The sequence below is a fragment of the Vombatus ursinus genome, unplaced genomic scaffold (assembly GCF_900497805.2).
Source record: "Vombatus ursinus unplaced genomic scaffold, bare-nosed wombat genome assembly UNPS02014841.1, whole genome shotgun sequence".
NCBI classification, from domain to species: Eukaryota; Metazoa; Chordata; class Mammalia; order Diprotodontia; family Vombatidae; genus Vombatus; species Vombatus ursinus.
Window position 1 is genome coordinate 12,110,751 of NW_020954619.1, and position 23,285 is coordinate 12,134,035.

The following is a 23,285-nucleotide window of genomic DNA, read 5'->3' on the forward strand; positions in this document are numbered from 1 at the left end:
GTTCCCCCAGTAGCATTTTAGTATCTCTGTCCTCATATAATCTTTCCAACAATTGTCATTTTTCTTTTTTTTGGTCATCTTTGTCAATCAGATACATTCAAAGTGGAAGTGAAGAGTTTTTAAGTTTGCATTTCTGTTATTATGAATAATTTGTAGAACTTTCACATAGTTTTTTTTTATGCTTGCTTTTCTTTTGAGAACTGCCTGTTCACATCTTTGACTATTCATTTATTGGTAAATGCCTCTTGTTCTCATTTATAAGAAATAGTTTGCTGTAAATAAATTTTTTTTTACAAGTTAACTGTTTTTCTTCTAATTTTAACTGCATTGATTTTATTCAAAGCCTTTTCAATTTTATGCAATCAAAATTAACCATTTTATCCCTTGTAATTCTCTCTATCCTGTATTTGATCAAGAACTCTTTCCTTATCCATAATTGTAAAAGGTATACTGCTCCCCTAATTTCTTTGTGACATGATCTTTATATTTAGGTCATATATGCGTTTGGAGCTTATCTGGATACATACACACTCTCACACACACACACACACACACGTACACACACACACGGAAGGAGAGAGGGCGGAAGGGGGAGAGAGAGAGAGAGAGAGAGAGAGAGAGAGAGAGAGAGAACAAGCAGATAGAGGTTAGATGACTTGTCCGGAATTATTGGCTATAATTGGACAAAATAGTTCATAATAATTGCTTTACTTAACTCTTCCTTGATAGTTAATATGCCATTTTCATTTTTGATACTGGTAATTTGGTTTTCTCCTTTCCTTTTTAAAAAATCAAATTAACCAATGGTTTATCTAGTTTATCGGTTTTGTTGCTTACTAATTTTATTAATCTCTCCTTTGATTTTCAGGATTTCCAGTTTGGTGTTTAATTGGGGATTTTAAATTTGTTCTTTTTCTGGTTTTTTTTAAAATTGTATGCCCAATTCATTGATCTATTCTTTCTTTCCTTCTTTTTTTTTGATGTAAGTATTTAGAGGTATAAGTACTACTTTGGCTGCATCCCTTACGTTTGGGTATGTTGTCTCATTTGCTGTCATTCTCTTTAATGAAATTATTGATTATTTCTGTTATTTATTCTTTGAGCCACTTATTCTTTAGGATTAGATTATTTGGTTTTCAATTAATTTTTAATCTTTCTGTGGCCTTTTATTAAATGTAATTTTATTGCATTATAATCTGAAAAGGATGCACTTAGTAGTTCTGCTTTTCTGCATTTGGTTGTGAGGTTTTTATGCCCTAATACATGGTCAATTTTTGTCATGTACCTCAGAGAAAAAGTTACATTACTTTCCATTCCCGTTTAGTTTTATCTAGAGACCTGTCATATCAGTATTTTCTAAAATTCTATTCACGTTCTTAACTTCTTTCTTATTTATTTTGTGGTTCCATTTATCTAGTTTTGACAGGGGAAATAAATTTGAGGTCTCCCACTAAGTATAGGTTTACTGTCTGTTTATTCCCATAACTCATTTAACTTCTCTAAAAATTTAGATGCTATTTCATTTCGTGTATATATGTTTAGTATTGATATTACTTCGCCTATGGTACCCTTTTAGCAAGATATAGTTCCTTTCCTTATCTCTTTTAATTAAATTGATTTTTGCTTTTGCTTTGTCTGAGATTATGATTGCTACCTCTGCTTTGTTCTACTTCAGCTGAAGTATAATAGATTCTGCTTCAGGCTCTTATCTTTACTCTGTTTGTGTCTCTGCTTCAAATGTGTTTCCTGTAAATAGCATATGATTCTGGTATTTAATCCTTTCTGTTATCTGCTTTTGTTTTATGGGTGAGTTCGTCCTGTTTACATTTATAGTTAGGATAACTAACTGTATATTCCTTCCATTCTATTTTTCCTATTTATTCTTCTCTCTCTCATCTTTCACCCTGTTCCTCCTGACAAATGTTTTATTTCTGACCACTGCCCCCTCTAAACACCCTCCCTTCTTCCTGCTTCCCTTGTCTCTTTTTTCATCCCTTTTTATTTCCCTATAGAGTAAGATAGATTTCTATGTCCGAGTATATGTATTACTCTCTCTTTGAGCCAATTCTGATGAGAGTAAAGTTCAAGTGCTGTCCGCCACCTTCCCTCCATCTTTACCTCCACTATAATAGATCTTTCACACCTCTTTTATGTGAAATAATTTACCACCTTCTTTCTCTCCCTTCCCTTCTTTCCCAGTGCAACATTCTTTCTCACCCATTAATTTTTTTGGGGGGGAGATATCATCCCATCATAGTCAACTCACACCTGTACTTTCTATGTATACTTCTTCTAATTGCAATAATAGTGATAAAGTTCTTGAGAGTTACAAATATCATCTTCCCATGTAGGAATATAAATAATTTAATTTATTGAATTTCTTATATTTTCTCTTTCCTGTTTAATTTTTGATGCTTCTCTTGAGTCTTGTATTTGATGATAAAATTTTTGTTAAGCTCTGGTCTTTTAGTTAGAAATGCTTGAAAATCCTCTATTTTGTTAAATGTCTGTTTTTTTCCTTTACACTCAGTTTTGCTGGGTAGGTGATTCTTGGTTGTAATTCTAGCTCCTTTGCTTTCTAGAATATCATGTTCCAAGCCTTCTAGTCTTTTAATGTAGAAGCTGCTAAATCTTGTATAATCATGATTGTGTCTCCATGATATTTGAATTTTTTCTTTCTAGTTGATTGCAGTATTTCCTCCTGGGCCTAGGAGCTCTGGAATTTGGCTATAATATTCCTGGGAGTTTTCATTTTGGGATCCTATCAAGCGGTGATCGGTGGATTCTTTCAATTTCTATTTTATGCTCTGAGTCTAGAATATCAGGGCAGTTTTTCTTGATAATTTCTTGAAATATGATAGTCAGGCTTATTTTTAATCATGGCTTTCAAATAGTCCAATAATTCTTAAAGTATCTTTCCCAGATCTATTTTCCAGGTCAGTTGTTTTTCTAGTAAGAAATTTCACATTTTCTTCAATTTTTAAATTTTTTTAAAATTTTGTTTTGTACTTTCTTCATATGTCATGGAGTTGTTAGCTTCTGCTTACCCAATTCTAATTTTTAAGGAATTATTTTCTTTAGTGAGCTTTGATGGCTCCTTTTCAATTTGGCCAGTTCTACTTTTCAAGTAGTTTTCTTTAGTGAATTTTTGTACCTTCTTTTCCATTTGGCCAATTCTGCTTTTTAAGGAGTTGTTTTCTTCCCTGAATTTTCATATTTTTTTTCCATTTTTTGTGTTTCTTTTATGAAACTGTTGACAGTTTTTCATTATTTTCTTGAATTCTCTTATTTCTTTTCTTCTACTTACTAGATTTTTAAAATCTTTTTTGAGCTCTTTCAGGAGTTCTTTTTGGGCCTGAAACCAGTTCACATTTTTATTTGAGGCTTTACATGTATCTGTTTTAACATTGTCTTGTCTCTGTGCCTTGCTCCTCCCTCTCACCATAGTAATTTTCTATTGTCAGATTCTTTTTGCTTGTTTGGTTTTTTTGCTCATTTTTTTTCTGCCCATTTTGTGACTTTTTCACTTTATGTAAAAGTTGGGCTCTGCTCCTGGAGTGGAGAGGAAACTGTCCCAAATTTCTTGTGTTGGGGAATTGGAGCCTTACTATTGGCTTGCACTGGAGGACGGGCCTTGTTGCCGGCTTGCACTGGGCCTTGGGGCTGTGATGCTGGGCCACCCTGGGGGGTGGGTCCTTTCTACTGGCCCCCCTCAGGGGTGGTACCTCACTGCTAGCCCACCTTAGGGTGTAGGGTCACACTACCGGCCTGCCCTGGGGGTGGGACCTCGTTGTTGGCTTGAGCTGGGGCTTGGGCCTTCCTGCTGGGTTTCCTCAGGGCTTGGACCCTTGCTGCTGACCAGCATTGGGGGTGGGGACTTGCCGCATGTCTGTACAGGTTGCTGACTTGCCTCTGGGCTGGGGTCCTCACTCCTGGTTTGCAGTGGAAGGCCTTGGTAGTGGCTTGCCCAGGGCCCAGTGCTGGTCCCCTGGAGTCTGGCCTACACCTGGCTTGCTCATTAAACCATGCTCCCCTTACTCCGTGAGACACACCTTGCTGGCTGCCCCTCTAAGCTTTCCCTGGGCAGGAAAACTGTTTTACTGCTTCAAAATTGGTTCTGAGGTGTTATTAAAAGATTGTTTGGAGGGAATTTGGGAGAGCTCAGGCAAGTTCCTGCCTCACTGCCATCTTGGCACCGAAAGTGACACTAAAATAATTTGGAGGGCCCCAGCATGGGTGCACTTGAATTTTACTTTTAGATAGTGCAGTACTCATAGTAGTGACTCAGTAAATATTTGTTGAATTGAATCAAACCACAGGAAATCCAGTGACTGGTGCAGTATGTGAGAATGCCAGGGTTTGGACACTTTTTCACTGGGGTTGATTCTATTTTCTTTTTATTTTGTACTATGTAATATTTATTGTAATAGTGCACTGTGATTGATGAGGCAGAGAGCTAACAGTTCAGGGTATGATTAACTGTTCATATCTTTTCTTTTTGTCTTAGATTCTTTTATTATGAGTGCATGTGTATCTGAGTCACAAGTGATCTCAAGAAAGCAGGATGTAGGATGGGGTGGAGAAAACTAAATGTTAAGGTTGATGACAAATGGTTGATGACAACAAGTAAGGGAGGGGTAAAGTACCACACCCTTACCATGGGAGCAATAGCCAGCTCTTAAATGTGGTGTCCCCTTGAAACAGAAAGGAGAAAAAGGGATGAGCCTTGGGAGCATGGGCTTAGGGGAGGGAGAGAGGCAATGTACGTGATTAACAAGCACATGGTCACTGTTACTAGTGTTACAATTTGTCTTGTAATACAAGATGCAATCTAACTCCCTGTGGTGAAGGCCATTAGTATAGATTCCTGGGTGTACCGCTGGTCCATTGATCCTCTTTGTTCATTTCTGTAGCTAGGTACGAGACATTGGCTTGCCATTTCTGAAAGTTCTAACTTGTTAGGTAATGGAGCATGGTAAGAGACTTAGGACTTCGGTGACTTCTAATTCCTCTAGAAGCTCAGATAATAACCCTAGTTAAAGAGAATATTAATTTTTTGATACATAGAATTTGTAATTTGTGAACCCATTCCTTCAAATCCTAAATCTCCTCCTTTCCTCAGCCAATTTCCTAGGAAAAACTGTCTACATGGTTTGCCTCTCCTTCCTGTCCTCTTACTCATTCTTCAACCTTTTGCAGTTCGATTTCTCACTTCTTGACTCAACTGAAATGGCTCTCCTAAAAGTAGCCAATGATCTCTTACTTGCCAGATCTGATGGTCTTTTCTAAATCCTCATTCTTCTTGACCTCTTTGTTGTATTGGCTACATTGGCTACTGTTTACCACTCTTTCCTCAAATATTCTCTCCTCTGTGGGTTTTTATGACATTTCTCTCTTCTGGTTCTCTTTCTACACATTTTACCACTTCTCCTAAGTCTCAGTTGTTGGCTTATCATCCATATCATGCCCTTTAACTATGAGTGTTCCTCAAGATTCTGTTTTGGGCTGTCTTCTCTATCTAACCTCTCTTCTGGTAACATCATCAGCTCCCATGGGTTAAGCTATCATCCCTATGAGGATCTTCTTTTAACTTCATTCCCATAACACCAAATGTCTGTAAGCTTTTTTACACAGTATGTACCTGAAGACATATCAAACTGATTGAGTCCAAAACAAAGTGAATTGTTTTTTTCTTCAAACCCTCTTTTCTTCTAAATTTCCATCATCGTTGAGTGTACCGCTACTCTTCTAATCTCCTGTGTTTGTAAGCTCAGCATTATCTTAGACTTTTCATTCTTACTCCACATATCTAATCAACTGCCACATCTTTCCTTTTCTATTTGTACGTTTTTTGCATTTGACCCTTCTCTCTGCTCACATAAGTTACTGCTTTAGTTTAAGCCCTAATCGCCTCTCAACTAGATATTTGCAAAGAACTCTAAATGGTATGCCTGAATTTTCTGTCTCCACTTCAGTCCATCCTCAAGGTAGCTGCCAGAGTAACTTTCCTGAAGCATTGATCTGAAAATGTCATGCTCCTTCTTGGTAAATTCTACTATCTTTGCTTCTGGAATACTCAATAATAAACTCTTCAGACTATCTTGTAAAGTCTGTGCTACCTGGCTGCAACCTAGTTTTCCAACCTCGTTATACTTTACTGTCCCTCTCTTACTCTGATCCAGTCAAACTCATCTCCTCTATGGTCTTCATACATGTCACTGTGACATTGTACTAGTCATCCCCCATGTTTGGAATATACTCCTTTCTCACCTCTGCCTCATAGAATCTCATTTTTTCTTTAAGATGCAACTCAGAAATTACCTCTTATATGAAACTTCCTGATTTTCTCAATTCCTTGTTCCCTCGCTCCTTAATTACCTTATATTCTACCATTTATATGATTCTGTATGTACTTTATATATGTACTTCTTGTTTCCTTCATTAGAATGTAAGCATCCTGTGAGTAGATATTTATTTAGTTTTTGCATTTGTATCCTCATCCTCTAATATTGTACCTGGCACATAGTTGGTATTTAATAAATGCTTTTTGATTGTTTGATTGACCTCAGCCACACATAGCACAGTCATTCCTATGATCTTTCTTTCTTTTCTTTTTTTTTCTTTTTTCTTTTTTTGGTGAGGCAATTGGGGTTAAGTGACTTGCCCAGGGTCACACAACTAGTAAGTGTCAAGTGTCTGAGGCTGGATTTGAACTTAGGTCCTCCTGACTCCACGGCCAGAGCTTTATCCACTGTGCCACCTAGCTTCTCCTTCCTGTGATCTTTCTGTCACTCACAAATGCTCCATTTCCATGATCATGAATCATGGTAATGTGGTAAAGGAGGATGATGGAGGGTCTCAAGATACCATGTAATCTGATTGATATTTATTGTGCTTCTGGCAGAAGGTAGGTTCTGATAACTGGCTCAGAGTTATACCTGGTGAATTCTAAATACTGGAGAGTTTGAAGAAATTTGGGTGTGTTCTCTGCAGAGTTATTACCTGGGACTTTTTGGAACTGTGGCTTTGTTAGCCCTACCTCTCCTCCAAGAAATGACAGTATAAATGATATCTTTCTAGTGAGTTTAACTCCCTATTATAAGCTCATCCCAATAACCTAGCATTATGTGGGTTGGCCTGTCATGTTAAGTGAGTGTCATTCAATTGTGGCTGATTGTGTGAATCCTTATTTGGGTTAATATGGACCCAGTGCTGGCCTGTGTGTAGTAATGTCTAAAATTTTGTAGCTTTATAGTCAGGGTAGCTAGGTTGCGAATGTGATTAGGGTATCAGGACTTGGAGTTAGGAAAACCTGAATTCAAATGTGGCCTCAGGCACTTAACTGTGTGACCCTGGGCAAGTCACTTAACTTTGTTTACCTCAGCGTTCTTGTATGTAAAATGAGCTGGAGAAGGAAATGACAAATCACTCCAGTATCTTTGCCAAGAAAACCCCAAATGGGGTTACAAAGAGTGGGGCATGACAGGCTGAAACGAGCAACAACAGTAACAAAAGTCAAAGTTGGTTTTTGTGCCTTTTTTTTTTTTTTAGCATATTATCTGCCCTTGCAGGCTGTCTATGGCATTTGAGCCACATGAATTGCTCAAGCAGTTCATGCTAAATTCTAGTTTCCTTTTTTGAAATACAGAGTCAGAGGAAAAGCAGGAATGCAATTGCAGAATCCTTTCTGTTGTTGTAGTGCTTGTCTTTTTTCCACCCTTTTAATTGTCAATAAAGAGTAGCTTTGACCAGCTTGCAAAATACTGAAAGGCATGAGTCCAGCACATAGTAATGTGTATGGGAGAGAACATGAATAGGTCAATAAAATCTCAGTGTTTTCTCTGCTGTAACATTTCACTAAAGAACTGACCTCAGGTTGTTATGCAGTGGAAGTAAAAAGGAGGATTAAAAAAGCAATTCCTGATTGGCCCACTTATTCCATTTCCATTGAAACCCAGGAGGGTACTGAAAGGAGGTGTGACAATTTGAAAGGCAGTAAGGAGATCACAGAAGTGTGAAACTTGCCACCTTTCCTTTCATATCCCTCTGTGGCATATGGACAGGAAACAAGTGCCAAGGGCTCTCAAGAGAGAGGGAAAGTTGCCACTGTGCTGTTAGCTCACACATACCCAGAGTTTGCCTGGCCTGATTGGTAACCCACTAGAACATATGTAATCTGTTTTCTTGCAATTGGCCTAACCAGTATTTGGACACTTAAAGCATTAAATGGCAATGAGTCCATCAACATGGTTTTATGTCAACTGGCACACTTTGTGATCTATTGTAGCATTTAGAATGAGAAAGGATTTTAGAGATTATCTAATCCAATCCAATACTTTAATTTTTATAGATGTGGAAATATTCTCAGAAATAGGCATGTCCAGGTAATGTAAGTTTATTACAAGATGGTATATAATTTCTTGCATGTTGCTTATGGTATTCAGGGAACAGTCATGAAGAACAGTGCTTGAACTGCCTAAGTAAGTTAGTGCTAGAGCTCATATTGAATCCAGGCTCTTTGGCATCTAATTCAGTTACTATTTCCACTATAACATGTTACTCTTTAAAGTTATCTGTATTCAGCAAACATTCCTTAAGCACCTTTGTGTTAGATAGGAAATTAGAGAAAAAGTCTAAGTCTATCTTCTGTTATTTATTCTTAAGTTTAGAAGGTAGGGCATGATGGAACGACTAGTCACCTAGGGCACAACTGTTTTGCTTTTGGCTATTAAAAGCACTTGGGCTACATTTAAAATTTGAAGATGTAAATGAATAGAAAGCAATTTCTCTGAAGTGTGAGTGAAAGATGAAGTCAGTTGTGTGAGTTGTCTGAAATTTCCATATTGAAAATTGATTTTTTTATCATTTACTTGTCATTCCCATTAATCTTTCCACAGTATTGCTTTGTAACTCCCACTAATGAGGATTTTATGAAATTGAAATTGAGTAATATGGTTTGGACTGTAGTAGAAAAGCAAATAGTTGCTACAGGAGCCAAGTTAACTTTTGTTAAGATAGCTAAAATGATCTATATACATGTGCTCACTGTGAGCTTTTTAACAGTATCAGTAGTCAGCATTTATATGGTAAAGTTTGCACAGTGCTTTACATATTTTATCTCATTTGATTCTCACAACAACCCTATAAGGTTGGTACTGTTATCCCCATTTTGCAGATGAGAAAACTGGGACTGAGAGGTTAAATGACTTGTCCAGGTTCACACAGCTAAGTAAGCATCTGAGGCAGTAATTGAACTTAGGTCTTCCTGACTCTTGAGTCTAGCATTCTATTTGCTGTGCTACCTACCTGTTTTTACTTATTGATGTTGATGTCCCTGACTGGTTGCCTATTTCTCCCTTACTCTCTCATCCTAATCCTGCTTCTCTAGACACCTGCAGGTTTTAGCTTCCTAACTTTGATCTCATCTCTTTTAAATGAGATTAAGAAGATTTGAGAACAAGTTGACTGGAGTATGTGGCTAAGCATCTGAGGACAAAATCGAGGTGCTATTACTAGAAATTAGATTATTAGACATCATAGTTACTGAGATGAGAACAAAAGGGCATGTGTTCATGAATTATCTTGATTTAGGGGGAGTTAGGGCATAGTGTTTGGTTTGTTTATATTTGATAGATTCATATTCATTTGTTGTGTCCATTAAATCATGAACTCCCTGAGAGGGTTTTTTTTTCTTTCTTTGTATACCCAGCACTTAGCACAGTGTCTGGCACATTGGCTGCTGTCTGGGTCTGCGTGCGAGAAATGTTTTGGTTTCCCCAAATAGTTTACTTGAATATGCTTGATGCTGACATATCATGACACTGGACATTATGAGGAGGCTAGTAAAATTTAAGCCAGTTGACATTCTTTTTTGTGTTTGAACATTTTAAAATCTACCAACAAGGCTATTAAAAAATAAACAAGATTAATTTCACTTCTAAAAAAGCTATTTTCCACATTAATGGAATTTAATTTTTAACAATAATTTAGTGTTTCTGTGTACTGTGTCTTGCACACTTATTCTACATTAACATTTAATGTCTTAATATAGTGAAACTCCAAAACATGCCACATAAATTTTTCCCTTATGGTCAATTCACAATTTTTATTTTTTTTTGTTTAGTTTATAAATTTCTATTTTCTTCTAAGAAGTCTATCCTGTTAAAGCTTTCTTAGTAGCTGGTTGTTTGAAAAGGTCTTAAAAAGCTTTTTTTGGTGTTCTTTGTTCCAAAAACATTATTTTATGAACAAAGTAAAGTAACAGTATTAAATATATTCAAGTCTGTGACTATAATTTAATGTTACCCATGAGCAGTTGTTAGAAATAACAATTTGAAAGGAGGCAATTTATATATCTTAATTGTATTTGCAGCCCCCAAAATAGATATATTTGAAAAACATGTAGTTTAGGAGCCAAATTTATTTTCCTTACTTTTGAAAAGTTTATGATAATCTGTAGTAGCCCATTTGCAAATCCTCATTTAAAGCCTCACAAGTTCACTTTTTTTGATCTTATGACATCAACCATTTGTTTATCAATTCTTCTTATGCTCTCTAGGTTCTGGTGTCATAGTCAAGATTCTCACTAGCTTGTTCTCTGAAAGAAACCTATCACTAAACAATTGACTTATTTCAAATATTTCCCACAAATTTTCTTTAGTGTGTGTTTTAGATCTGAACAGACATAGTAAGAAGTGAAAAGAAAGAATGAAGCAATGTGATTGACTTGTTTTTTCTTGGTCGACGGTGAATTTTGGGACGTGTTGAAGTAGGGTTTTTAATACTGTGTCTTGAGTCAGGCCTGTTTCAGCCATGGGTCGCTCAGAGTTTTTAAGAACCATTTCCTTCCCTGACAACTCTGCTCTTAGTAGTGAATCCAGTCATTGTAGTCTATATAAACTTAATTAAGAAAACTCCTGAACAAACCTGAGTATGAACAATCACTATTCTTTTTAATCAGTATTTTAGAAGCAAAAATTAGTTTCTGTCCTGGATTAAAAGGAGATACTGGTGTTTTCATGCTTTAGAGCAATGAAAATCTTAGCTCACACCTAATTTGACCTACTGTTGGTCATTTTATTAATTCAGACTTTTAATACCAAGGGATAATTTCCAAGAGAAGCTGACATGCAGATGTCAAAATTAAGCCTTTCATTTAGGTCAGTGGATGTCTTCATTTAAGAATAACAGAATTCTACTCAGCATGCGCATGAGTCCTGCCAAAAGGAATAATGTGGTTTGCAATATTCCTTTATTGTGACCCATTTTTGTCAGACCCCATGATGGTACCAAGTAAGAAAAGCAATTAATAGGGCTTAGTAGAAGGGCTATTAATGAGATTTGCATTTATAGGAAAGAAAATATTATGGGATAGAAAAATCTTCATATATGACAAACTTCTTGAAAACTCTTTCATGGCCTCAGTGGTACTTTTTTAGTAATCAATATCAGTTTCTCCCACATTAAGTGGGATGGGAAGGCATGCTTTCACTTATGATGGGAAAGAATACTACACTGGGAATTTAGAAGCCCTGACTAGACCAGGCTTTGTTGCTAACTCACTGTGTGATATGACATTGGGATAATCACACTTCATTTATAAAATTGTTACTGTCAGTTTTGATTGTTTAGTCATCAAGTTAATTATCGGCATGAAGGAGTGATATCTTTCAATTCTTCTGGTTCTTTCAGGGCAAAAGACCATGTAGCACTTGTCTGAAAAATTTTACCTGTACTTACTCCTTTATTCTTTGCAAAACTAGGCCCTCAAAAATTTTGCTGGGGCAGCTAGGTGGCGCAGTAAGTAGAGCACAGGCCCTGGAGTCAGGAGTACCTGACTTCAGATGTCCTCAGACACAGATGTGTGACTCTGGGCAAGTCACTTAATCCCAATTGCCTTGCCAAAAAAAAAAAAAAAAATTTCTTTCTCTGTTTTGACAAAAAGGATCATTGCTAATAAATCACCATTTAGGTTCAAAATAAAATCATTGTTATAAATCAAGTAAACATGTATAATATAGCCAATATTTTAGACTGATTTTGACTTGAGTTCTATGGAATATTTGATATTTGGTAACTGTAGCAAGACCCGTAGAAGATAATGACTTTGTTTTTAAAATGTTTTTTGAACAAGTGTTAAGAATTTTGTATCACTGGAGTGCTGCTGGTGATAAAAAATTATCAGGATTTAAGTTTTTTTTTTTCCCAAAAGGGTAAAATGAAGGGGAAAGAAAGACAAAATAGTCAGAGTGGATGCACAAGGAAAAAGAAGGAGGACATCTAAGAACCATACAAAGGGAAAAGAAGAAAATGAGTAGACTCTGGTACTGATTGTGAGTCTATGTGGATAAAAAGAGTGAAAGTAATAGCTAACATTTTTATAGGTTTTAAAGTTTGCAAAGCACTGTACTAACACATACGTATTACCTCACCTTATCATCACCACAACCTCATGAAGTAGGTGCTGTTTTCCCTATTTTACAGAAAAGTAAACTGAGGCCAAAAGAGGTTAAGTGAATTAGGGTCATAGCTGATGTGTCTGAGACAGGTTTCAGACTCCAGTTTTCTTAACTTTTCTAATGCTCTACAATGTTACAGTGTGCTATCCTTTATGCCACGTAGCATCCAAAAGACAGCATAATAATTCAGGCAAAATATCTTGCAGTTGAGGATAAGAGGCTTTGCATGTATAGTAGTGGACCAATGTGCTTCATTTAACCCATGTAAGTATTTTCAATTTCAATATGTGAAATGGACCTACATCCCAGGAGTTCCATTATATAAAATTAGTCTATAAGACTAAGCCTTCTCTTAAAAAGGGAAATGAAATAGGTGATAACTGAAATGTTAACCAAAAGTAGACAACGCTGCAAGATATTTGGAAACTGTGACTGTAAGATAAAAGGTTATTTGTTAAGATAAATAGGAATTAATATGTAGTGGGGCATGGTGGCAAACACCTGAAATCCCAGCTACTAGGAAGACTGAGGCTGGCAGATCTTTTGAACTTAGGAGTTCTGAGCTGTAGTGGGCTGAGACAGTTGGGAATTCATACCAAATTTAGCATCAGAGGAAAGATGCAAGAATATAATAGGAAGGCCAGAAGAGATATTGTGGGAATACACTTACCTTGTAGACTCAGCCAAAGAAACACCTATTTTTCTATTATGAGACATTTATTAAGTCCTTGAAAATTTTGGAATTAACAGCAAGGCCCTAGATGCCAAACACTGATTTTTTATTTTTATCAAAACTAAAAATTCAGTTCTATATTCAAATCACCTTTATCATTATATTACTAGTCCTTTAAAAAACATGCTGTCTGTCACATTTCCTTTTGAAGTGTTCAAAGGGTACTCCATTTTACTTAGATGTTTTCTCATTAAGCATATGTAGGACAGAGAGCCTCCTAAAAAGACAAGTCTTTTGTCTTGAGTACGGAAGTATAATAAATTGTCCCCCCAATCCCTTGGACTCTGAGGAAGAGAAAGCACCCTCCCCCACAAGGGGAAAAGTCATCACTTTCCAGCAAAAAATACAGCTTTGGCCCCTTAGTGAAAATAAGTCACTTGGGTGAATATGCACATGACTGTGTCCAAAAGCATTCATTAGGAATTAAAAACCATTGCATAGGTTTGGAGTGCAGGCACAGATCCAGAATTAAAGATGAAAACCTATCTACCCCCCCCACCCCCAATTTCCCTTGTAGAATCAAAGACCCATGCATTTTGGACTCTTTACTAGGAATAATTCTATTGAAATGGATCTGTCCAGTAAACAAAAGAATTTTCATTTTTACATTTATACAGTAAACTTGCTTTCATGCGCAAAAGTTAGTGCTTTCAGTACCTTAACTATCGTCTGAATTAATTATAAAAAACAAAGCCCAAACCAGAAACAACAGCGGTATGGTGATGTTACCAAATTTTCAGCACTGCCTTCTTCCCCACAATAAAACACAACCTTTACATATCCACAAGTACTATATAGTAATCCACTTTTAAACCAATATAATTAAAGATTTTATTTATTTCCCAATAACACAAACTTCCTTTAATAAGTAATGAACATTAATGACTGAATTGTCTAGCCCCTCAGCTCCCACATTTACTAGTCACCTAGCTGTCTGGGTCTCTAATCTCCCTACCTTTTTCTGGGACTTGGGTATCTAGTCCTTCAGTTCCCATCTTTCATTAAATCTGTCATTGTAGACATGGGTTGTGTTACAACCGTAGAATAAAGAACATGAAAATTTGGGTACATCTGTACAACAGAAAGCCAAACATCTCTTAATCTGATTTGTTTATAATGTCATTTGATAGAATGAAATGTTATGTAGCTCATTCCTACAGTTAGGGAAGCTTTACTAAAAGATCACTGTTTGTCCTTTCCAACTCTGCTTGAATGCCAGCTGGATGTTTATCTTACAGCTAAGGTTTTCCCAGCAGATCTCTGCATGTCAGTCAGACACAAATAACATTGGTCATTGACAAGCCTCTCTTCATAATTATTGGGCCACAAGCTCAAATGTTTCAGCTACAGTCAGTTGTGTTTCACATATTAAAAAAAAGCTCACTGAGTTCAAAACTCAGCTTTTATCTCAATCAAGATGCTAGGTGACAAGACTCCTTGATAAACTTAGTTCTGGGTGTCACAGGTTTGGTAAAGTGCATTATAAATTTATTTTAAATATTTTGAGTTGATAAAATTTTTTAAAGAGTAATCTTGTGATAGTGGCCAAAGAACATGAATTGACTCAGCATTTTCTCCAAAGTGAAAAATAAATAATTAGAATGTCTATTCATTCACAGGATTTATATTGTACATGCTGAACAGAAACTTTGAGTGGCACTACCAGTATTTAGGTTACTATAAATTATAGAGTCAGCCATCTTAGGAGAAAAAGTCTTTATTTTTAACCACACTCACGTCCAGACCTAAATTTGGCTCATGCTCTGGAAAGGAAAACTTAGAAAATTGGAATAAACCATGTAGGGTCAATATGAGGAAAAGACTATTTTTCTTCAAAGACTTTCTCCAGTACTTGTTCACCAGCTCTACTTACTCCCTCAAAGCATTAATTTTCTTTCAGCACCTGACTTTTGAGAAATAGAAAATATGGCAAATAGAAATTCATGTCTCTTTTTTTCTGAAACGTTCTAAAATGATGATAGATGCTTTTAGAGTTGGTACAAATAAAAACATCCCACAAGTCTGCAGATGAAATATGCTTTAACTAAATAAAGCACAATAAAACCTGCTAAATTAAAATTTTAAACCTCTTTTCCCCATTTCCCTGAAAGGCACTGATCCAATGAGGCTGCACGGTAGCAAATGAGATCCAGGCTCTTTGCCATCAAAAATACTCTAAGAAGTGTGTTTTTCTTTGGGAAGCCTTAGGAGAGGAGAAACTTAAATCTGGAACTGTATTTCAGCCTCTATAGGAACAAGTTGGAGACAGTAAAACTTCAACAGCAGTGCTTTCCTCAATTGAGTTGGTTACTCAAGAAACGAAAACTGTTCTAAGAAAGAGAAGAAATACATTTATATTCCTTTTGAGGCAAGGAGGGAGGTCTTTTTTGGCAAAGTCTCTGTTCTCTTCCAGCTTGGAAACTTAATCTTCAAGTTCAAAGCTTGTTTCATCCAGTAGTTCAGGACGAGCTGACTTTTTGTGCCGTGAGTATTTCAGTCTCAGAAGATTACCTATTTCATCAATCTCTTTCAAGACCTGCAATGACAATAATTAGAATACGTTCTTTCAGTACACCACATTAGTTACACCTGTAGTATTGTTTTTATGGTAATCCATTTTAAACAAAAAAGAGTAAGATTTTGTAATTATTTTTCTGAACCCTAACCCTTATTAACTTTTAAGTTGTTGATTTAATCCCTTCACATCCTCAAAATCCAACTTATCCTTCAAAACTCATCTCATGTCTTTTTTCATGAATCCTTTCTTTGACACTCCTCCCCTTTTTCTTCACCCACCAACTAGAATTGATTAATTAATTTGTCCTGCTTCTGAATCTGGGTGTTGAGCTGCAGTGGGGAGTGATGGAATTGAAGTCAAACTCACTTGCTCTAATTTACATACTCCATTTTCTTCTCTTTGAAAAAAAATTGGACAGTATTTGCCCTCCTTCAATTGCATAGTGTCTGTCCCATTCTCTACACAAACAAGTAAGGTATCCTGCTTTAATGATGAGGAAGTTTATGATCATAAATAATAAATGATTTTTGGAAATGTTAAAGTTTTTCCACATGAGATATAATTTTCAGTTACTAGCCTCTTAATTGGCTGTCAGTGCATCAGGTTGTCTCTTGGATTTCTCTTTAGGATTCCATAGTTCTGCAAAGACTGTTGTCTTTGTGAAGTGATAACTCCTACTCTGATAAATTATCATTATTACTAGAGACAAATTTATGTGGCATTTGTTTGGCATTTTGTATATTTCAAAATATTTTCATCTGAAAAATCTGTTTTTCTCTGAGACCTGGTTTCCTCATCTGTCAAATAAGGCCTATCTTAGCCACTTCAAAGGACTACCCTTATCATCTAATGAGGTGAAAGTTGGGAAAGTGCTTTGAAAAGTCCAAAGGGTGATACAACTATAGAGGTGACATTAACACTGATCTGTTGTTATTGCCTTCCCTCCTCAAATTATCTTGTGTTTAGGTTCTCTTTACATGTTATATTTTCCCATTAAAGGGTAAGCTTCTTAAGGGTAGATTCTGTATTTTTTTGGGGGGGGAGCAGTATCTCTACTGTTTGGTACAGTTGCTTTGTATGCACAAGATGCTTAATAAGTGCTTGTTGAATTTAAATCTGGAAAGTAGGGATAGCAATATTTGCATTACTACCTATCTCAGGGTTTTTGTGAGAAAAGTGTGTAAGCAGAAAGGGGTCTAAGCTATTTCAGGAAGGATTTAGTCTGGGCTAAATATAGAATTATGAATAATATGAGTTACTAAATATTAGAATGGATCAGGGGAGGCCAGAGCTGGGTGGATTTTGTTCACAGAATCTCCTTCTTGGAGACCTTTATAAATGAAAAGAGTTTTACATGTGGTCTTAGCCAGAGAAAAAGGGATAGACTAGATGCCTCAGATGTCCTTGTTTCTCTTTAAAGTAATCCAAATTATCTGTGTGATAATCACAAGGTTTGACAGCCAGTCAGTCAACACACATTTTTTAAGAACCTTCTATGTGTCAGGCATTGTGCTAATCATTAATCTTATAATACATAAAATGAAGACTTTAATCAGAACTGGCATTTCAGTTAAGGTGTGTGTGTGTATGTGTGTGTGTGTTTGTGTGTGTGTAAGTTACATAGATCTTAAATTCCAATATAATTCAATTCAATAAGAATTTATTAAGTTGCTGCTATATGCAAGGCACTGTACTAGTTATTGGGAATATAAGGACAAATATACATGTACATAGTTAAGTAAATACTAAATACATACAAACTAAATATGATATAATTTCATTTTTTCTATTTGTGTGAGTATATTGAGGAGCACTAACAATTGTGATAATTGAAAAGACCTACTATAGGAGGGGGTATTTGAAGTGACCCTTAAAAAGTACAAGGGATTCAAAGAGGCAGAAGTGAGGACATGACTTGAGAGAGAGAATTTTGTGTACTGGAGAGTAGCAAGGCAGGCCGGTTTGGCTGAAGCATGGAGGGAATGAAGGAGAATAATGTGAAATAAATCTGGAAAGATAGGTTAGAGCTAGATTATGAAGGTATTTAAATGGCATTATCCTTTTCAAGTGGGAGATTGAAATGGTCAGACCTGTGCTTTAGGAATATTAGTTTGGTAATAATGTGGAGGATGGATGAGAAGCAGATGAATTAAGGTGAGCTGTTGTATTGGTCTGGGTAAGAGGGGATGAGGACCTTATTGGGGGGGGGGCGTCTGTGAGTGAAAAGAAGGAATGGATGCAACATAGAATGTGGAGGTAGATTCTACGAATCTTGGTAATTGATTGGATATGGGCCATAAGAGGTTTGAATAGGCTGATTTTGAGATTGTGAAGATGGGTAACTGGAAGGGGGAAAATAATGAAATCTATTTTGCACATGTTGAGGTTGAGATACTTAGGCAACATCCAGATGGAGATGGGGCAGGCAGTTTGGTGATATGGAACTCAGGAAAGGAATAAGGGCCAAATTTATAGATTTTGGAGTTGCACGCATAGAGATGAGAATGGAACCTGTAGGGAGCTGATGAGATCACTGAGAGAGAGAGAGAGAGAGAGACAGAGACAGAGAGACAGAGAGAAAGAGGGTATAGAGAGAAGAGAGCCCAGGACAGAGAACCTGTGCATTGGTTACACGGTGTAAATTCCTGTTTTATTTCTTCATATTGTGTGAGGTACCATATTCTTCTGCTCTGACATAGGAAAGACTGAAATAAATGTCAGAGAAAGAAAGCCTATTTGTAATTACTTTCACATCACTTTGTCCCAGTGGGTTCTTGGTCTATTGGATTTATTATGATACGTTTATTTGTTATTTAACAATTGTAAGACACACCTGTTAGGTCAATGTTATTTGTTAAAAATACAAAGTCATAAACCTCAGAATTTAAAGGTACCTTGAAGACCATCTCTAGCAACTTGTATCTGGCCAAGAATCTGATTTTCAGCATTTCTAAAGTGAAGGCTGGAGGTCATCCAGCCTTTAGTTGAAGATGCCCTAGGGGGTTGATGGCATAGGATGAGGACCTCTTAAGTCATCTCATTGTACTTTTGTATAGAACTAATTTTTAGGAGGTTTTCCTTACATTGAACATAAATCTGCCCTTCTTAAATTTTCTCCCATTACCTGCAGTTCTATTCTTTGGGACCAAGTAGAACAAGTCTGATCTGTTTTTGATGTACTTAAAGATTATCATCATGGTCCTGCCCACTCCCCAAGGTCTTCTCACCTCTGGATTAAACAATTCTAGTTTCTTCAATGGATCCTTAATTCAGTAGTGGAAAAATGTAAATCATCTAGTTTTATATGATGCCAAAATACTGGCTTAACCTAATTGACTGAATTTTTTCATTGAATTGGCTGATCATCACTCCTTCCCGCCCCCCAACCCCACAATTTACTGAATTTCTTATATGGTTAGGCATCTTGTTGTCATAGGCTTAGTTTTTGTTTACTATTTTGATTTGTATTTTTTTCAAGTCACCCAGCGGAGACCTAGGAACCTCCGAATGTTAAACAATTGACTATCTTTGAAAACTAAAGTAACAGAACTTTCTGGCCCACAGGACCACGAAGAATCCAGTAAAAAACTTCTTGAGAACTTACCGTGTCTAGCATTTCCTGAGTATGTGAAGATGACATACAAAACCGAGCCCGAGCTTCTATTATTGGAGTGGCTGGAAAGCCTACTACTACAACACCAATTTTTCTTTGTAATAGGATTCTTGCAAATGCCCTATGCGGGTGAGGAGGGGTTGGAGTGGTGAACAAAACAAAGAGAATTAGCAATAATCCAACACTATCCACAAAAGAAAATGAATGTGAGGAGTTACAATTATTTGTGGCCAATGCTTGAAAACAGAAATTGAGGAAAATTACAATTTCTTTAAAATATTTCTTGAGACTTCATGGATCTGTTTTTCCTAAGTATAGGCCTTCCACCAGTATACATTGTAGCCCTCTTTAAAAGTTAGTAGATGATCTTTGGGAGTTTCTGGGAAAAATTAATTGACCTCTGGCAAGCCTGGTGATTAATATTTTTAGATAAAGCTAAGCTAATACTTGGATAACAGACAAACCTGGACAAAACCCATGGTAGAACTCTGTTTAATGTGGTGGGATCTTTTAGAGTTTGTGCTATGTTAGAATACTCTTCAACAACCCAGGGTTGCCTTCACATCTTGAGTGAGGGGTTTTACCATCTCAGTTAGTGGAGATGATAGTTTTGTAACCTTTCAAATATAACTTGAAACTGTTTAGTCAATATTGAGACCATGCTAAATACAGAGTTTTGTTATAGGGGCTATGAAAGTTGATTAGCCCTTTATAAATGGCAATAAAATCTCCTGACATTGAAAAGATGATTTTACTACCTGTTGAATGTGTTTTGAAAAGTGTGTGCATATATGGTGCTTTAAAATTTGCCAAGCTGCTCTCTAAATACAAAAGATTGATCTTTGGAACATGATGGTCTGTGAAAATCAAAATTGCAGGTGCCCCAAAGTTTGGTGGAGAGATGTGTGGTGGCAGCAGCTTATTTCCAACTATGACTTAATGCACATGAAAGTGGAATAAAGATAAATAAATATATAAATAAATAAAAATAAATATATTTTAATACTTAAAGGGAACCATCATCTCAGACTTTGAGTACAGTGTATAACAGTGAAGCTCTCAACCTACCCCTTCCTTCTTATCCCATGCAGCTCTTTCCCATGTCCTGTACATACTGCAGGCCTTTCTGTAGGTCTTTTAGCATTGTTTGGCTACCCGTGTACTACTTGGGTTGTACCCGTTCTCTTATTTAAAAAAATTTTTTTTATTATTGCCTTTTGTTTTTAAACTGGAGTCATTTCCCTTTAAACTGCCATGTCCCATTGAATTCTTCATTGTAATAAACAAATTTGGTTTTATGCAAAGCCAAATAATATCCAAATTGTATCTGATAGCATAAACTACATTCCACAATCATATTCCTTATCTCTCTACTGAGATGAGGAAGGAATATTTGCTTATCAGAAATTTCTAGGACCAAGATTTTTCATTCATTCATGTCATTCAGTTCAGCTGCTCTAGTGTTAATATATATGTTTGTATATATATGTATACACACTACTGTTGGTTTGGATTTTTTTACTTTGAATCACTTCAAAGAAATAATAACATGTTTCTTTGAATGCTGCATATTTGTAATTTCTTAGGGTATACTAACATTCTGTTCTACTTGTATATCACAGTTTATTTAGTCATTTCCTAGTCATTGGAAACCTGTTTTGTTTCGTATTCTTTTGCTACCACAAAAAAGTACTATTATGATGTTATTAGGACCTTGTTTGTCATGAATTTCCTTGGGGTATATGCTGAGATGTGCTGGTAAATGCTTAACAATCAGCTCTCTGAAAATGCAGGACAGACTTTTAAGGTTAATCTGCATTACTTATATTTTCTCCATTACTTGAAGTCTGTATAAAGAATAACATAATAAATTAAACCTTGATTGACAGTGTTTGAAGATTTGTGAGATATAAATGCTTACCCTGAAATTTTAACAACTGACTCAGAGCTGTTATGAACTAGCTTCAGCATGCCCCTGGTATGCCTGGTAGTGAGATCACAGGGTCAAAGGGTATGAACAGTTGAGTAACTTTGCCCACATAATTCAAAATTGATTTGCAGAGAGATTAGATTGACTCAAAATAGTGTATCAGCATTGATTCCCCCAATAGTGTATCAGAATTTTCATCTTCTCATAACCCTGACAACATTGACTCTTTCTGTTCAGAATTGTTTAAATATACATTTTCTATCATAATTAGGGATTTGGATAATATTTTCATATGTTGATAATTTATATTTCTTTGGAAAATTATTCATATCTTTTCACTACCATTCTGTTGGGGAATGCCTCTTTGTCTTATGGTTTGGAACAATTCCTTATATGTTTATAATATCATACCCTTAGCAGAAAATTTAATACAAAGATTTTTTCCCATCTTGATAAATTCTCTTATGCTAATCTTTAATTTTGGTCATGTAAATGCTTTCATGTTTTATATAATTTAAATTGTCTATTTTTGATTAAGAATTCTCCCAGTAATGATAGTTGTGAAATGTGAAAGGTGCTTCCTTCTATTCTGTACTAAAAAAATGAACTTTTCACATTTAGATTACATATTCACCTGAAACTTGACTTTAGGTGCAGCCTTTTGACTGAGTCCAAGTTTCACAGAACAGATCCTTTTATTGAGGGGAATTTGTTCTATGAAGTTTGGATTTTGTCAAAGGGCAGCACTTGAGGAACTAGAAGGCCACATGTGGCCTCGAGGCTGCAGGTTCTCCACTCCTGGACTAGACTGTTCTTCCTTTAATAGTTTGTGTTAATTGGTTTTAATGAACATTATACTCAAGTTCATTTGCTTCTGAATGTTGCTTATTTAGTCTGTTCTGCTGTTATACATTTTTTTCTTTAACCAATACCAAATAGTTTCAAGGATTGATGTTTTGTAGTATGGATTGAAATATGGTAATGTTATGTTTCCTTCATTCCTTTTTTCTTTCTTTCTCTTGAGGTTCTAGACTATTTGTTTCTCTAAATAAATTTTTTTTTGTTCTAGTTCTATAAAGTAATCGCCTGCCTGTTTGTTGTAGTGCTAATCTGTAAATTAATTTTGGTAGTTATCATTTATGTTTTGCTATAACCTAACCATTAACAATGAACTCCTCTTCATTTACATCTTCCTTTAAGAGTGCTTTCAAGTTTTCTTTATAATAACCTCCAAGTAATATCCCTGTGGGTTAACTCGGTGATGTTTTATGGATTTTGTAATTACTCCTGTTATTTCATTTTTTTTAATTTTTGGGTACTGTATATTAAAGGCTAGTGGGTTGTTTTTTTTTTTTTGGATTTATGTTCTTTTCCGCTACTTTGCTGAAGCTATTAACTTTTTTTTTTTTCAGTGCCCATTCCCTGGGGTTTTCTAAACCAATTAACATGCCAATTTTGTATTCTCTTTCCCTGTGTTTATACCTTTGATTTTGTTCTCTTGCCTTGTTGCCATACTTAAGATTTTTAGAGTGATGTCGAATAATAGCATGAATTAGCGATACTTTTGCTTTTCCTGTGAACTTATTAGAAAAATTTCTAATATTTCATTATTTCAGATAATACTGACTTTTGGTTGAGTTTTATACTCTAGATTACATTAAAAAAAATCCTTTCCATGCCTGTGATTTTGAGTGTTTTTTCTTAAAATATAAATAAGTACTTGTTGTAGCTGGTTCACCTCTTTGGTCATATTATCACCTGGTTGTCTTTTAAAGTATTTTGTGTACCAGATTATTGTAAGTAATACGCTGCAGGCTGTTTACATCCACCCTTTCTATTACTTTTTGGGTCACCTACAGTTTTGATTCTTATGTTACCTTCCAAAAAATGTATGATCAGAAAAGGAAGTGGACTGTTTCATTAAGTTAAACTTCAGTAAATTCTGTTCAGCAAACATTTATTAAGTACTTTCTCTTGCTAGGTACCGTGCTTAGTACTTGGAATGACAAGACAGAAATGAAACAACCTTGCCT

General features: G+C 35.8%; 1 protein-coding gene across 2 annotated transcripts in view; it reads right to left on the reverse strand.

Annotated features, from left to right (window-relative positions):
- Positions 1-14,892: 14,892 nt before the first annotated feature.
- Positions 14,893-23,285, reverse strand: part of SPTLC3 (serine palmitoyltransferase long chain base subunit 3) — a 192,679-nt gene continuing 184,286 nt past the window's right edge. The window contains exons 11-12 of one of the 2 annotated variants that reach the window (XM_027840439.1): positions 19,314-19,443; positions 14,893-15,727 (exon numbers count right to left, since the gene is read on the reverse strand). In XM_027840439.1, the coding sequence (XP_027696240.1) occupies positions 15,614-15,727; positions 19,314-19,443 (244 nt within the window). In that variant the 3' untranslated portion in view covers positions 14,893-15,613. The remainder of the gene's footprint in view (positions 15,728-19,313; positions 19,444-23,285) is intronic. The other variant, XM_027840440.1, reaches the window with a different exon arrangement.